Source organism: Anolis carolinensis, chromosome 3 (assembly GCF_035594765.1).
Source record: "Anolis carolinensis isolate JA03-04 chromosome 3, rAnoCar3.1.pri, whole genome shotgun sequence".
Classification (NCBI taxonomy): Eukaryota; Metazoa; Chordata; class Lepidosauria; order Squamata; family Dactyloidae; genus Anolis; species Anolis carolinensis.
In genome coordinates, this window is record NC_085843.1 from 171699014 (window position 1) to 171714259 (window position 15246).

A 15246-nucleotide genomic window follows, 5' to 3' on the forward strand; every position below is an offset into this window, starting at 1 on the left:
GAGTGGATTTGTGCTCGGCTTAGAAATCCTCTTGTTTTGACACACTGTGGAGATAGAGTCCCATGCTGAGGAGATGAGCAACCTGTTCTGCATTGCTTGATGGGCTCTGTTGGAGTTCGTCCGTGAACCGTCTTTGAGTGTGTGGAAATGGAGAAAGAAAACCGTCTAAGGAAGTCTTTAAAGAATGGCATAACATAAGCTTTCACAGACTGAAGCCTCTTCTACACTGCCATATAAAATACAGATTATCTGCTTTGAACTGGATTATATAGCAGTGTAGACTCACATAATCAAGTTCAAAACACATAATATGGATTATCTGTGTTAATAATCTGAATTATATGGCAGTGTAGAAGGGGCCTGAGTCTACTTCTTGAGATACATCTCAAGAATCTTGCATCTGAGAACATAGATCTAAGTCTACAAAAGCTTATGCTACCAACTTCTTTCTCTTGGTTATTTTCAAAGGTGCTGCAAGATCCCTTTGCATATGAAGGTAACATCGATAGTTCATTCTTCTGCTCCAGGCTACTCCATTTTATCCACTGAAATGTTACACCATTTTTCTGTTGTACCCTCTAGTTATTCCAAGAGCTTTCATAGTGGAAATGTTTCATAACAGTATTGGAAACCACAGCCCCATAACAGCTCTTTATTTTACTGCTATGGAAAACTACTTCAACATTCAAAACAAAAAAAAGGCAAACCCCTCCCTTCCCTCTTGAGAGAAAAATACAGTCATTCCAAACATCCTTCCACTGCTTTTGAAGTTCAGAGAAAGTCACCAAACAAGATGCTGAGGATAATGAGGGGGCTTTTCCAGGTCCCAGATAGGAGGAGTTCCCCATCCTATAAAAGCCAACACATTTGGGAACAGAGAAACAGGGCTGGAGTCCATTTAGGAAACTATCAACTGATCAGGAAGGTAGAAGAAGAACATCCACACAGCAGGAGACATGTTCAAGTGGGATCCTGTCGAAGGAGCAACAAAGATGGCAGGGGACACTGTGCAGAGTAAAGGTAAATCACACTTGATCTTCTGTCTTACCCTAATCTTTAAGGAGAGATCACTAGTTGCTATCCTTTTCAGAGCCAGAATCCACTCTTATTTACCCCATCATAGGTGAGATTGCTAATTTTTAAAATCGGTCTCTGTAGCTGCCTGTTGTCTAGATTCTCAGAAGCGACCATAATAACTTCTCTCTTTGTGCTACAATGAATAGTTTTGCTTGAGGTAGTTTTGCTCAATGGTAGAGCATTAGCTAGATGGACAAATAACTTGATCTGATCTTAATGTAGCTCCCTATGTCTTCTAATTTCAGTAGATCACGGTATGGTTAAAGCACAAAAGACTTTGTCACCTGGCAAACAAGTAAATTTCCCAGAACTGTATCTTGGTTTTTAAAAATCACATGTACCTCTCTCCTTGTTTCTTATTATGCGACAAGGAAGGGTAGACCTAAGTCTAAATTAAATTAAAGAAACGACACCTTGGATCTAAATTTTCAGTGTGACAAAATATGGGGCACAAAAAATTAGAATACTTGTATTCTCTCCGCAATGCTTTATTCCATGGTGAATAATTTAGTAGTGTTTTTCCCATTTTCATGATTAAAAACTAAAAATACATAAGTAACGTGGCGTGGGGATCTCACATTGGAATCCAAATGTCAGTAAAACAAGAGGTAACTTAAAGTCATTTGTTTTCCTTCCTGTCTGCACAAACATGCCACCCACATGAGCTTTGCTGGGGAAATTATGAAAAAGTATTATTGTTCTGAAATTTTAGCCCCTCTTCCCACGTATTTTTTAATATCAGACTTTTAAATCAAGCTACAAAATGCCATTGCAGAGCTCTACAATAATTCGATTTGTATAACAAAATTACCAATGGATTAGAAAATAGCTTACCCTTTAAGAAGCAGATCTGGTCTTTTAGAGTAAGGAGAAAATTAGGATGGCCAATTATTACTGAAATCAATATGTTGAAATGTTAGCAGCCCCTTTGGTTAGATAGAATTTGGCTGAACAGGACTGATATTTACCAAATCTTGCTGTCTCTCCTTTTAACACCTTTCTTTTGGAGAGCGGATGTAAAAAAACAACAACACCAAAGCCACACACAAGCCGCATTCACTTTCTATATTTTTGTATATACATATACTTTTCAGAGTTAATACCCCATTTTAATAGCAGATGGGGAGGAGCAATGGATATAATGATGAATAAAAGCAGTAGTCGAAGCTATTGATATGTTGTTCAGGAGAAGGACTCGCATCTCCATTAATGTGATCTGGAACCGCCTCTCTTTCACTGCAGATGCCAGCAATTTTATTGCTTAGCTAAAGGCAGCCCAGGGCAAAAAAAAAAAGTCTTGAGCTGCCAAGACTTCTACATGCTTGAGATTGTTATGCAGAGTAGGAAGTGTTATCAAGAGCTATAAATCAATTAGTTACCGTTAACTGTAAAGCTAGGTCCTCACAAAAGTACTAGTGTTCCCTCACTTATTGCGGGGATTATGTTCCAGGACCACCCAAAATAAGTGAAAATCCGCAAAGTAAGTTTATTTCAATATTAACACACATTAGATGGCCTTTCTCCCCATCGCAAGCCTTCTTTCTGCGCTTCTTCTTGGCACCCTCCTCTCCAGCACCTGCCAGTTTCCCTTTTGCGCATGCACCTCCTTCTTGTCGGCATCCAGTGGCCCGGCTGGACCCTGATGAGAGGGAGGGTGCATGTGCAAAAGGGAAACTGGCAGGTGCCACAGCTCAGAAAAAAACCACAAAACAGTGAGGAAGTGAAAAGCGAACCGCAAAGTAGTGAAGAAATACTGTAATCCTAAATTTCCATAGGCTGGACTATGATGTAAGAAACTTGAGATAATGAAGTGGCTCTTGCTAAGATAGTATTCTTCTAATACTATCTTAGAAGCCCCCGATGGCGTAGTGGACTAAAGCCTCGTGACTTGAAGGTTGGGTTGCTGACCTGAAAGCTGCCAGGTTCGAATCCCACCCGGGGAGTGTGCAGATGAGCTCCCTCTATCAGCTCCAGCTCCATGCGGGGACATGAGAGAAGCCTCCCACAAGGATGGTAAAAACATCAAAACATCCAGGCGTCCCCTGGACAACGTCCTTGCAGACGGCCAATTCTCTCACTCCAGAAGCGACTCAAGTTGCTCCTGACACACACAAAAAATACTATTTTCATAGAAGCTTGCTTCCATAAAAGCTGAAAATCGGTTAATCAGTCCTATTACTCCACTTCTGAGGATTTTGTCAGGAGCTGCAACAGCAAGACAGAAAACTACTATGGATAACAGTAGTGCCTATATAATCTTAGTTCTATATTGGCACTCTAACTTTTGTTCCCGTAGAGCAACCTGTGGTCCTTGGACCATCAGTGGTTCCCAAGAACTAAAATATGGTCCCCAGCCTCACCTTTACTACACTGTTGCAACAAAGGGTGACTGGTTTAGCAAAACCCTCTTGTAGTACTGAGGAACTCCCTTTCCCTGTGCGGAGCCATTCCATGTGGCACCTAGAAGCGGGGGTGCCTTGGTTTTTAGGCCTGTTCCTGAGATTATTTGGGGGTAGGTAAAGATAAAGGTTTCCCCTGACGTTAAGTCCAGTCATGTCTGACTCTGGGAGTTGGTGCTCATTTCCATTTCTAAGCCGAAGAGCCGGCGTTGTCCATAGACACCTCCAAGGTCATGTGGCCGGCATGACTGCATGGCGTGCCGTATTTGGGGGTACTGATTCAGAAAATTGCATTGGATAGACCACATCAGCTCTCGATTATTAAATATGGTTTTCTGTGGGCGAGAAGATGGCAACTACTGAATGGCATATGTTCTGTATCAGAAACTAGAGCTGATGTGGTCTACCCAATGCAATTTTCTAAATCAACACCCCAAATAACCAAACCAAATCTAAAGTTGACCAAAAACTGATTCGTAACCCTTTTGGTACTAATGTTGGAGAGTGGTCCATGGTCAAAGTGGTCCCTGGTCAAAAAAAGGTTGGGAGTCACTGCTGCAGTGTAGAGGACTGTGGCCTCTTCTACACTGTCCTTATATTACAGGATCTGAACTGGATTATATGAGTCTCCACTGTCATACAATCTTGAATAAGGAGATAATCTGGAATTAGATCCTGGGATATAAGGACAGTATAGAAGGGGCCTTTATGTGATTTTAGCAATTGTTTTGTGGGTTACTTTGAAAGCTTTTCATAAGAAAGTGAATTATAAGTATTCTCAATAGATGGTTTCTGTGACGAGGAAAGCAAGGTCAAATTACACAAGAATAAAATTGCAGTCCTATGAAAATGTAAAGCAGTTATGTAAATTTGCTCAATTTAAAAGCAAACCATGCACCAGAAACGTCTAGATTGCTTACATACAGGTGTTTTAACATACCAGTTATATATAAATTTGATGCTTTGATTTTGTGTGAAAATATCTCCTTTACTTTCTTAAACACACCTTCAAAGGAGAACGGTATGATTTCTATTGATGTGGTTCTTGTTCTGTTTTGTTTTTGTAACTGCAGTTGATTCAGCGGGTCAGACTGTGCAGCAAGTGGTGGATCAGGTGACAGATGCTGGTCAGAAAGGTAAAAGGGTTATCTAATAATCCAGACTTCTGAGGTTGTAGCACCCAAGTTGCAATGAATACTAGAAAGATAATGCATCTGTTTCAATGGAGGTTATTTTCCTCCTAGAACTGCAAAGGCCAGTTCTGTTTCTCCAAACAATGAACCAGAGAACTCAAAGGCCAGTGTTTTCAAACCTTGACATTGACAGTCCTTCCAAGGCATTACATGTTGTTAGGCTACAACTCCCAGAAATCCCAGCCAGCACAGACAATGTTCTAGGAGTTGCAGTCAACATTTGGTGAACTCAGTGTGAGAACCACTAGGTAGAACGCAAAACACAACTGCAGTGTTAGTACTTTTCCATTTTGCAATGGAGTCCCACAAAATCAAACCATATGTGGATACAGGATATTTTATCGACTAATAAACCAATTTTCTTTTTGATTTTAAGCATATGATGATGTCTGCAAAAATGTACAAGATACTGGAGAAAAGGCGACACGAAGTTTAAATCCCTTTGGTCAGAATGAAGAAAAGAATGCTTCAACCTAAATCCTTTTTTCTGTATATTGAAAAGACAGAAAACAATGCTCAAGATCTTCAAGTCACTGAAAATTATTTTCAATTGTTTTGCATATAATATATTCTTAAATCTTCATGAAAATTAAAGCTATGAATCCTTTGTTCATTTTATGATGTTTTCAAAAACTAGAAAAAACTAAGATTAAGATTACAGTAATTGACACGAGAGCTGGCTCTGCATATATACCTAATAGTCAGGGTTGTCAGCATATACAACATACTTCTCTCAATTGCCAGTGTGAGTTGCACATGTACAGAGACCGTATGAAATGAAAAACCTGTGACTTCATGCAATTGTGAAAGTGGATAAATGCAAATGTTCAAGTCATGCATAATGGTGCTTCTTCATCCCAATTTGAAAACCTCTGAAGCAGCTTCATTTCATGATAACACTGTAGGTAGGTATACTTTTGCATTTTGAGAGATGCTTCCAATTTCTACTCCTGTTACTTGAATTCCGTATTTAATGGTATCAGACAACAGCTACAGAACTGACTAAATATGAAGGGGTTTGAAGCAGGAAAGGGACAACAAATAAAACAATTAAGTAGGGGAAAAAGCTGAAGGAATAAATGCAATATTTATCAAAAGGTAGAGTTCAGAAGACTGAAGGAAGTGTGCTCTCTAGATGGCAACTAACCCACCAAACTATAACTTACACATTTTCAAGTTATTTTAGTTTTTAAATCAAATAACCCTTTCAAACAGATCACTCTCAGAATGTCCTTTATTTTCAAACCAAATGGGAAGAGGATCTTCTCCCGATTTCTGCAAACCCAGTATTATGGTGGAGGGATAATTATGTAATTTAAATTGGACTTGCATTTTAGAGTTTGAGAAGTTCTTACCTTAATCAAAGGCCTAGCTGCACACTACTTAAGAGTGTATTTTATAGTGCTCTTCCATGTTACTGTGGAAAGTTATAAATAACACACATCAACGTACTTTTGGAAAGTCAACTTTTAATAATTGCTTTTGTTGTCATGTTATGTCATGAGTTACAAAGTAGCTAGAAAAAAGCATGAATTTCTGGGAGGGCTTGGATTTGTTTGTTTTTTAAAAAACAAAACATTCATATTCATTATATAAATATATCTGGCACTTTATAGGACTCTTCTGGACAAAGATTCTTGTCAAAAAACCCTCTAATAACCATGTGATCAAATTTTGCTTCAAGGCCTTTCTTTATTAAATGGTTTATGGTCAGAATATGGAAACTTTCCAAATGAAGGGTGCAGAAAATCAAAATGTTAAGACCCTATGCAGTTTGTAGCAAAAAGAAGCTTGCCCTCTTTCTGCCAATGATTACTTCTGCTTGAATTGTTCTCGGAGGTAATAGCTAATGCTAAAAACACCTCAGAAATTAAAACATGATATGACTGAAGAGTAACAAATTCTTTGGACTACCTAACATTATGCTCAAGTATGGGCTATTCTTTAACAAACATGCAAGGAAAATGGATAGTCAGGGATAAACAAGTCATTTTCATTGGACGTCTGTACAACAATGATACTGCTTCGTTTTATAAAAATACTAACTCCTGGAACACATTGTTTTATATGTGCACACTGTAGTAAAACTGAGACTGAGTACATGATTTAAAGGCAGCCTTGTAAAAGGAGCACAGATTACAAAAAGAAACACATATTGCCTAACATGAACCAAACCATTGGTTTGGTTAAGTGTAAAAATGAGAATCCTATTGACGTTATTCCCTGCAGAAGGCCCATTCTGTCTTCAATAATGCCGCTGCATTGAACATCCAAGGCCTTAATCAAAAGTGCCAAAGCTAAGAGAGTTACATTTTCTGAAACCAAAGTGCATGAAGAGTTAAGATGTTTGCTCCAAAGGTACACAGTTATACGTGTGATATGAAGCGTTTCTAGGTTGCTTATTGTGGCAAAACCACAGATCCATACAATAAAAAGGTACTTTTTTAAATCTCAAGGTGAAAAAAAAAAACTAAGACCCCAACCCCACCAAGTGCAGATGAACTGGTCATTATCTTCGATATCTCTTGGCATGAAGCCCTAAAATCAATGGATTTTTTTTCACTTTGTTAGAAAAAGGACTAGTTTGAACCGTAGTTAACTGAGAATTATCTACACTACAGTTGTGAAAAAAATGAGAGGGACGTCTGTGGTTATATGTAAACTTGTCATAAGCTTTCTGAAGAGGGCACACGAGAGGCTGTCAGGCGAAGGCAAGCTATCCATTTATGTGAAGGTCAGACCGGCTTCATTGTACACCTTGAAAACCTTCTCAATGGCATTGACGTAGGCAGCGGTTCTCAGGTCTAGGCCTAGATTGTACTTCATTGCAGTACGCATGATTTGCTAAAGAACACAAACATATTAAAAGTCAGTAGCAGTAATATTTATGAAGGAAGACATTTACTAAGCATCTATTAAATGCACACAGAATACAGGCAGTCCCTAGGTTACAGTAAAATTGGTTCTGTGGGTCTGTTTTTAAGTTGAATTTGTACATTTTTAAAGTGTAACTCCAGCCAAATTTATCTATCTATCTATCTATCTATCTATCTATCTATCTATCTATCTATCTATCTACCTACCTACCTACCTACCTACCTACCTACGGAGTGTGTGCATATGTGTTTTGGATAGCATAGGGAAGGGTTAACACCTCTGTAATTTTTGTTAGTAGCAGAAAAGGTATAGAAATGAGAGTATAGTAAAAAGGCAGTCCCCAAGTAGCAAACAAGATAGGCTCTGGAGATTTGTTCTTAAGCTGAATTTGTTTGTAAATCAGATCAGATCAGGGACATATTTTAAGTGTAACTACTGTGGATAGCATCCAAGAGTAAACACCCCCTGTAGTGCTTGTTTTTCTATCTGTGAAAATGAGATCTCACCTCATTTTCTGTCCCCGTGACAACTGGATTTTGAACATTTTGGGCTGTCGTGAAAACAAGAACTGGTGACAAAACTTCAGAAGAGACCCCCTTTCCCCATGATAACTCCTTCAGGAGTGAAATTCTCTTCCAAGGGGTAGATTTCTCTCACTTCTGCTGTCTCACCCCCATTTGTAACTAGGACTTGGATGTCTGTACCTTGGGGACTGCCTGTACTAGAATTAATTTGGTTTTAAAAAGTCATTTGACTGATATAATGCTCCCAAAGATGGCTCCATTTGCATTTAAAATGGTTTCACGTAGCCAACCCAGATGTAAATGATACTTTAATATTTGATTTGTTATGATCATTTCTGGGATTAAACGCCTTAACTCTGGGGTCCTCAGATTTGTGGATTTCTCAGCCTCAGATGAAGAGATACCCACAATACATAAATAATGACAGAACAATCCCATTTCAGACAGCCATACTGTCAGATAGTGGAAAGGAAACGCCTCATTTTCTCCTCTTCACTTTGGCAAATCATATTAAGATTCATTCTGTTCAATAGGACTCTTTCCATTGCGCAACCATGTGAGAAAAAAAAATCCTCTCACTACTAGATGCTAAATTTGCCAAAGGATTTTCCTATTTTGCTAAGGAACACAAGCAATACTCTTGACAGTCAGTGGTTCAGTGGGAGCTGGGAGGAGGTATTTACACAACTACTACATACTACTACCACTACTACTACTACTACTACTAATAATAATAATAATAATAATGATATGCTATTAAACATAAGACTACTATTCCATGTTGGTGCAACACCTACCCTAGCAGAGCGTTCCATGGTGTAGGCCAAGCCAGAATGTACAATGTCTTTTTCAGATGCACCCTGTATTGAAGGAATCACCAGCAGTTGTCAATCTCTTTCCAACTATAGACTCAATTTTGTAAGTTAAAGCAATGGTTTTGCAGACAAAAATCCTGTGTCATTTTAATAGCCCTCATACTATTAATACAATATGATCCACATCAACCGAAATGTCTTTTATAGCTGTATATACAGTAAGACAAGCATGATCTTGGCCTAATTTTAATACCAGATAAAACAGCTAAATACAATACCAGCTTCGAAGATTATATCACTTCTTCTTAAACTGTGGGCCTTGATCCAAAATGGGATCCCCTCAGCTCAATATTTAAATGGTGATCTGTCATTAGCAAAGGTAAGATTTTATACTTGGGCTCACTTAAAAACTTATTGGACCAAAACGGGTCCTGAATAGGAAAGTTTTCAAGAACCTATAATTGCAACCAGTTTTTACATTTCAGCACTAACGTTATGTCCTGGCAATATTATCTTTTCATTTACCATTAAAATGATGCAACTTGTTTTCACAGAATAATCTTTTGTATGTTGTAATCACTGACCAAACCTGTTTTTGTTTTTGTTTTTTACTGAATTTTGACTTTGATAAAATCCTTAGACGACTACTTACAGATATCCTGTCTTGGAATTCTGCAGTAGGCACAACTGGAATACTCCCACCATGCTTCCCAAACTTTCTTTCCAAACTTTCCTGGACCGACACTGAAAGGGAAGATGATGATGATGATTATTATTATTATGATTAATTCATTTAATTTTTATCCCACTTTTCTTCCATGGGTGGGTCTCAAAGCAGCGAACAATGGTTAAACAACAAAAATTACATGATAAAAAGCAAAAATAAAACAGAAAACGAATAACACATTATATAACCCATATACAACAAAATTAATAAATACAACATGTACCACTAACCGCTAGTGAAGCTCACTTGCTATTGATACCAGACTGGAGCTGAAGTTAATTGTGCTGAGAATATCTAATTGAATAGTGAATAATTTAAAGTCCCGCTGGCTTCAGAATATCTATTCTAAAGATGGGTAAGTGTAAACCAATTCCCTGATTACATCATTTCTGACATTTATAACCCAACCAATCTGTGTTTATTTACAAATTAATGCTAATGTGTTCACCTAATCTTCTTCCTTAATAAGTGTGCACCTAATATTAAGATAAGAACAAAGATTTCATTACACACTTAAGAATGCCTTTAAAAAACTCAATGATACATATGTTCTAGTCACTCTATTACCACTAAAATTCTAGTTGTAACTGAATGTTGAAGCAAGTTAAGGGATGATCTCTTTTAAGTCTATGTCAAAGCTTAACACAAAATGAAACAACAACCACGTTTAAGATGTGTCAGTAACACATGAATACATTTTCTATCACAGAACAGAGTCTGCCTTTCTACAGGTTCTGAACAATATATTTTCTAGGCCTTCTATTTATCCATATAAGAATTTGAATTTCTACCTAACAGGTTGGGAAACTTAAAGACTCTGTGTTTTATGTCAGCATGTCTAGTACAATCCCTTACCTATTCTGTGTAATACAAACAGAACTTGTTAGACTTACTTAGCAAGTGGTAGTTAGAGTCCCTTTCATACTTAAAGGTCAACCGACCATAACTGACATGATTCAGGTTCTTCAGCCACTCAAAGTAAGACACAGTCACTCCACCAGCATTTAAATAAAGATCCTGAAGAAGACAAGATAAAATGGCATTTAGGACCGAAAACCACATGAAAGATAAATTAATAAAATTTTCAAAAACTGGGAAAAAGTGATTTGGAAAAATATGTTTATTAGGCAGAAGAAAAACATTTACAGTATTTATAAAATGCTTACAAAATAGGTAAACATTAAACAACATGCCATATCATGCTAGTTCACAGGGTCAGATGTTAAGCTATAGCAAGTGCAGTTGGCCCTCCACACTTAACGGTTTTCATTATTTGCAAGCCTACACTGACTTCTTAAGTAGCTTACTTCCCTTGCCCCTTATCACCCCTCCTTCAAGGGTCTTGGCAAGAGCGCCATTCTTACTGGGTCATCTGCACATTCAAGAGGGGAAGTCATAATTGTCACCATCGCTGTCATCCTTACCCCCTAAAGATGGAGTTGCCTTGTTATGCAGCAGCCACAGCCTCGTCAGGTGGGAGCAGCAGAGGCAATTCCCACCCTTTTCCCCCACCCCAAAGTGTAAGTAGACTATTACTACTCACACACACCACTCACATAGCAGAAGTTATTTAAGCCACTGAATGCACAACTATGGCCAAAGGAGTCAGTCAGAAAAGCTGGGTTATGTTAGATAGATCAGAGCTTCTTAAACTGTGGTTCCTGACCCCAAATGGGGTCCCCTCAGCTCAATGATGTGGGCACAAAGGGCTCCCCACCCTCGGCAGAGTAAAAGCAGGTGGGGGGGGGGAGCCAAAAGCTGAGCCTGAGCTGCTAAGGGAACGGAAAGGCGCCCAGATGAGTCAACTGACCACATAGATGGACAAGGGAGGAAGAGGAGGTGAAGATGAGGAAAAGCGAACAATGTTTGTAAGGGTGGAGAAGGAAGAGAAGTACCCTGCCAGCCCCTCTGTGCATTTATTTCCCTTCCTTCACCCCAACCGCAACCCCTTGCTTAAAGGAAATCTAATTTCTTGTTATTTAAGGATTGCACCTTGCAGGGTTTGGCTTCAATAGACTAGATCTTATTCTATTTTATGGAAGGAACATTGTTTTACTACACCTTTGTGTATAATGGGATTTGAGCATCCATGGATTTTGGTATCCACTGCAGGTCCTGGAACAAAACATTAGCAAATACAGAGGGCTACCGTTTTTGACTTAATTTAATGCATACGTAAGTTCCAAGTACATAAAAAAACCTTATGTACTTGGAACTTATGCATGCATTAAGTTATTGCTGTGGTACAGCGGGTCCTCCATATCCATAGATTTAACCACCTGATATTCAGAAAAGTTCAACTTGTATGGCTATTTTATATATCTGAGGTCACATAAAACTTCTAGGCAAATAGAGGTCACAAATTGAAAAAAGTCTAAGAAGGTCTGAGCTAGATAACTGGGCCACCAATGTCCAAATGTAACCTGTTACAAGTTTAACACTAATTACACAAGAAACTTACTGGAATAACCATGATATTTCGTTCCAAAAAGATTTTATCTGCTTCTGGAGTTGTGGGTCCATTGGCACCTTCTGCAATTATCTGAAAAAATGGGATATCATAATTTAGTATTGAACAACTACATTAACACAATACTATCAAAAGAGAGAATATACAATTTCCAATACATCTTCTTACCTTTGCTTTGACCTTATGGGCATTGGCCTTTGTTAACTGCTTCTCACTGGCAGCTGGGATGAGGATGTCACAATCTGCTTCCAAAATGTGGCAATCCAAGGGTTGTGCCTTTGGGTAGGTGAGGATAGATCCATGTTGCTGTTTGGACAAAAGAGTTTAGCTTTGTCAGTGTATTTTTCCAGAATACAAGTTTCAAGTTCGACAATCTAATGCTAGTGTTCTATTTTTGAACAACATATATAATAAAGCTACACTTTCTGCAATAATTCTTCAAATACGAGTCTGTAAGGAGAACCTGCCTATGTGAGCCCCATCGGCAGTTCCTTCAGTGTTTCTCTTTTCAGTAAGCCAAATCAGTACAAGAAAATGGCATCGCATAAATCATTTAAAACTGTTCTTTTCCATAGCATTTTCTACAGCAGGTTCAGCTGTACTGATCACATAGTGACCACCAACATAATCTGTTCCCTATTGGAACTATTGGAACTTGTTTTTTACTATGCAACTTGGCAATGAAACATGTTTAATAAAAGAAGAACAATTTTTTCATACTAATTTGTAATCTTCCAGCTCTTTGGGGTCAAGTCCATCAGGATTCCAGATAGCACCATCCTTTTCTCCAATGGCAACACATTTTGCACCGTAGCGATGAAGATATCTCATAGAATGCAGGCCTACATTGCCAAAGCCCTGTTAAGAGAGGAAAATGCATTTAATGTAACTAATAATAATAACAATTTATTTTTCTATCCTGCCACCATCTCCCCGAAGGGACTCGGGGCGGTTAAAGTGCCCGAAACAGAAACAATATATAACAGTTACAAATGGATATATAGAGTTAAAAACAATACAACAATCAAATAAAATAAGCAATTAAAACATAGCATACAGTAAAACACATAATAACCAAGACTAAATGAAGTGAACATCACAAAACATCAACCACTATAGATAAAAAGGTTTGGGCATATAAAGTACACGATTTCAAGGCTTTTAATAAAATGCATGGTCAAGTGTCAGAGACACAATGCGGGATAGGGTAGAAAGGAAAGGAAAAAGTGCTATCATGCTGGTGGTTTTTCAAACACACACTGAAAGTGATAATTCAAAAGCACACTGAAAGAGCCATGTCTTCAGCTGTTTGATAAAGGCAGACAGGGTTGGAGCCAATTTAATCTCCCTAGGGAGGGAATTCCAAAGCCGGGGGGCCCTCTCTCTTGTTCCAGCAAGCTGAGTCTGTGCAGGCTCATAGGGGGAAAGGCAGTCGCGAAGGTAGATGGGTCCAGAGCCGTTCAGGGCTTTGTAGATGATTACCTGCACCTTGAATTGGGACCAGAAAGTGAACGGCAGCCAATGGAGCTCCTTAAACAGGGAGGTTGTAAGGATGGAGTTGCTCCCTGTAAGTTGCTCCAGTTAGCAGTCTGGCTGCCGATCATTGGACTAGTTGTAGTTTCCAGGTTGTCTTCAAGGGCAGCCCCACGTAGAGAGCATTGCAATAATCCATCCTGGAGGTAACTAAGGCATGGACAACCATGGCCAAGTCAGAGGTACGGTCGCAGCTGGCACACAAGTTTTAATTGTGCAAAGGCACTCCCAGCCACCACCGACACCTGAGCATCAAGCATCAGCGCTGAGTCCAGGAGGACCCCCAATTTGTGGACCTGTGTCTTCAGGGGGAGTGCGACCCCATCGAACACAGGTAGCCACCCTATGCCCCAATCAGCCAAGCGATTGAACTGGAGGACCTCTGTCTTGACAGGATTAAGCTACAGCTTTTTCGCCCTCATTCAGCCCAGCACAGTGGCCAGGTACTGGTCCAGAATCTGAGGGGCTTCCTTGGATTTCGGTGGAAAGTAGTAGTAGAGTTGAGTGTCATCTGCATAGAGATGGCACCGAACTCCAAAACCCCGGATGACCTCTCCCAGCAGTTTCATGTAGATATTAAAAAGCATGGGGGGCAGACTACAACCTTGCGGAACCCCACAGGTCAATGGCCAGGGGTCCGAGCAGGTGTCCCCCAGCTTCACCAACTGGGAATGGCCCTCTAGGAAAGACTGGAGCCATTGCAAAGCAGTACCCCCAAGGCCCATCCTGGAGAGCCGTCCCAGAAGGATACCATGGTTGATGGTATCAAAAGCCTCTGAGATGTCCAAAAGAACCAGCAGGGTCACACTCCCCCTTGTCCAGTTCCCTGCAGAGGTCATCCACCAAGGCGACCAAAGCCGTCCCAGTACTGTGACCAGCCCTGAAACCAGACTGTAACTGGTCAAGGAAGTTGGTGTCCTCTAGGAATCCCTGGAGCTGGGAGGCGACCACCCGCTCTAGCACCTTGCCCAGAAACGGAAGGTTAGAGATTGGTCTGTAGTTTCCCAAAACTGAAGAGTCAAGGGTGGTCTTTTTCAATATTGGTCTCACTATAGCCTGCTTAAGGTTTATTGGGAATTTCCCTTGGACCAAAGAGGTGTTTATTATCGCAACAAACCAATCAACCAACCCGCCACTGGCCAGTTTAACTAGCCAGGAAGGGCAAGGGTCCAGAGCACAAGTGGTTGCCCTCACAGCCTCAAGGATCCCGTCCACGTCTTCAGGGCGAACAAGCCGGAATGAATCCCACAAAATTTGACAGACAAGTACCTCAGTTACCTCCTCTGCCATTGCATTTAAACTGGTATCCAAGTCAGAATGTATCAGAGCGACTTTGTCTGCAAAATGGTGTGCGAACTCGCTGCACCAAGTTGCCGAGTTCTCAGAGAACTCCCCCACCTCAGGGGGTGAAGGAGCTCCTCGACAACCCAGAACAACTCTGATGATCTATTAGCTGCAGACGCTATGCGGGCAGTCATGAAAGCCTTCCTGGCTGCCCGCAAAGCCACAGAGTAGGCCTTAATAGCGGCTCTAGCCCATGCTTGGTTGGAGACGCTACGAGTTGTCCTCCAGCAGCACTCTAGTCCTCTTCTTGTACGTTTCATCACAGCCAGCACCTCTGAAAACCAAGG

At 40.0% G+C, this 15246-nt stretch overlaps 2 protein-coding genes across 2 annotated transcripts in view; one reads left to right on the forward strand and one right to left on the reverse strand.

The window, feature by feature from the left end:
- Positions 1-769: 769 nt before the first annotated feature.
- On the forward strand, positions 770-5276 carry LOC100561258 (adipogenesis regulatory factor). Its single transcript, XM_003223269.4, has 3 exons — positions 770-1020; positions 4550-4612; positions 5046-5276. The coding sequence occupies exons 1-3, from the start codon at positions 957-959 to the stop codon at positions 5144-5146; spliced, it is 228 nt and encodes a 75-aa protein (XP_003223317.1). The 5' UTR covers positions 770-956; the 3' UTR covers positions 5147-5276.
- Positions 5277-6118: 842 nt separating this feature from the next.
- Positions 6119-15246, reverse strand: part of glud1 (glutamate dehydrogenase 1) — a 41273-nt gene continuing 32145 nt past the window's right edge. The window contains exons 7-13 of the mRNA XM_003223261.4: positions 12803-12940; positions 12251-12388; positions 12074-12154; positions 10506-10629; positions 9538-9629; positions 8868-8930; positions 6119-7513 (exon numbers count right to left, since the gene is read on the reverse strand). Of these exons, the coding sequence (XP_003223309.2) occupies positions 7394-7513; positions 8868-8930; positions 9538-9629; positions 10506-10629; positions 12074-12154; positions 12251-12388; positions 12803-12940 (756 nt within the window). The 3' untranslated portion in view covers positions 6119-7393. The remainder of the gene's footprint in view (positions 7514-8867; positions 8931-9537; positions 9630-10505; positions 10630-12073; positions 12155-12250; positions 12389-12802; positions 12941-15246) is intronic.

What these genes read in the sequence shown, in the direction of transcription:
- LOC100561258 (XM_003223269.4), top strand. Translation starts at nt 957, where the DNA reads ATGTTCAAGTGGGATCCTGTCGAAGGAGCAACAAAGATGGCAGGGGAC. An exon ending in GGACACTGTGCAGAGTAAAG is followed by an intron (nt 1,021 to 4,549) that starts GTAAATCACACT and finishes TTGTAACTGCAG; the next exon opens with TTGATTCAGCGGGTCAGACT. An exon ending in GACAGATGCTGGTCAGAAAG is followed by an intron (nt 4,613 to 5,045) that starts GTAAAAGGGTTA and finishes TTTGATTTTAAG; the next exon opens with CATATGATGATGTCTGCAAA.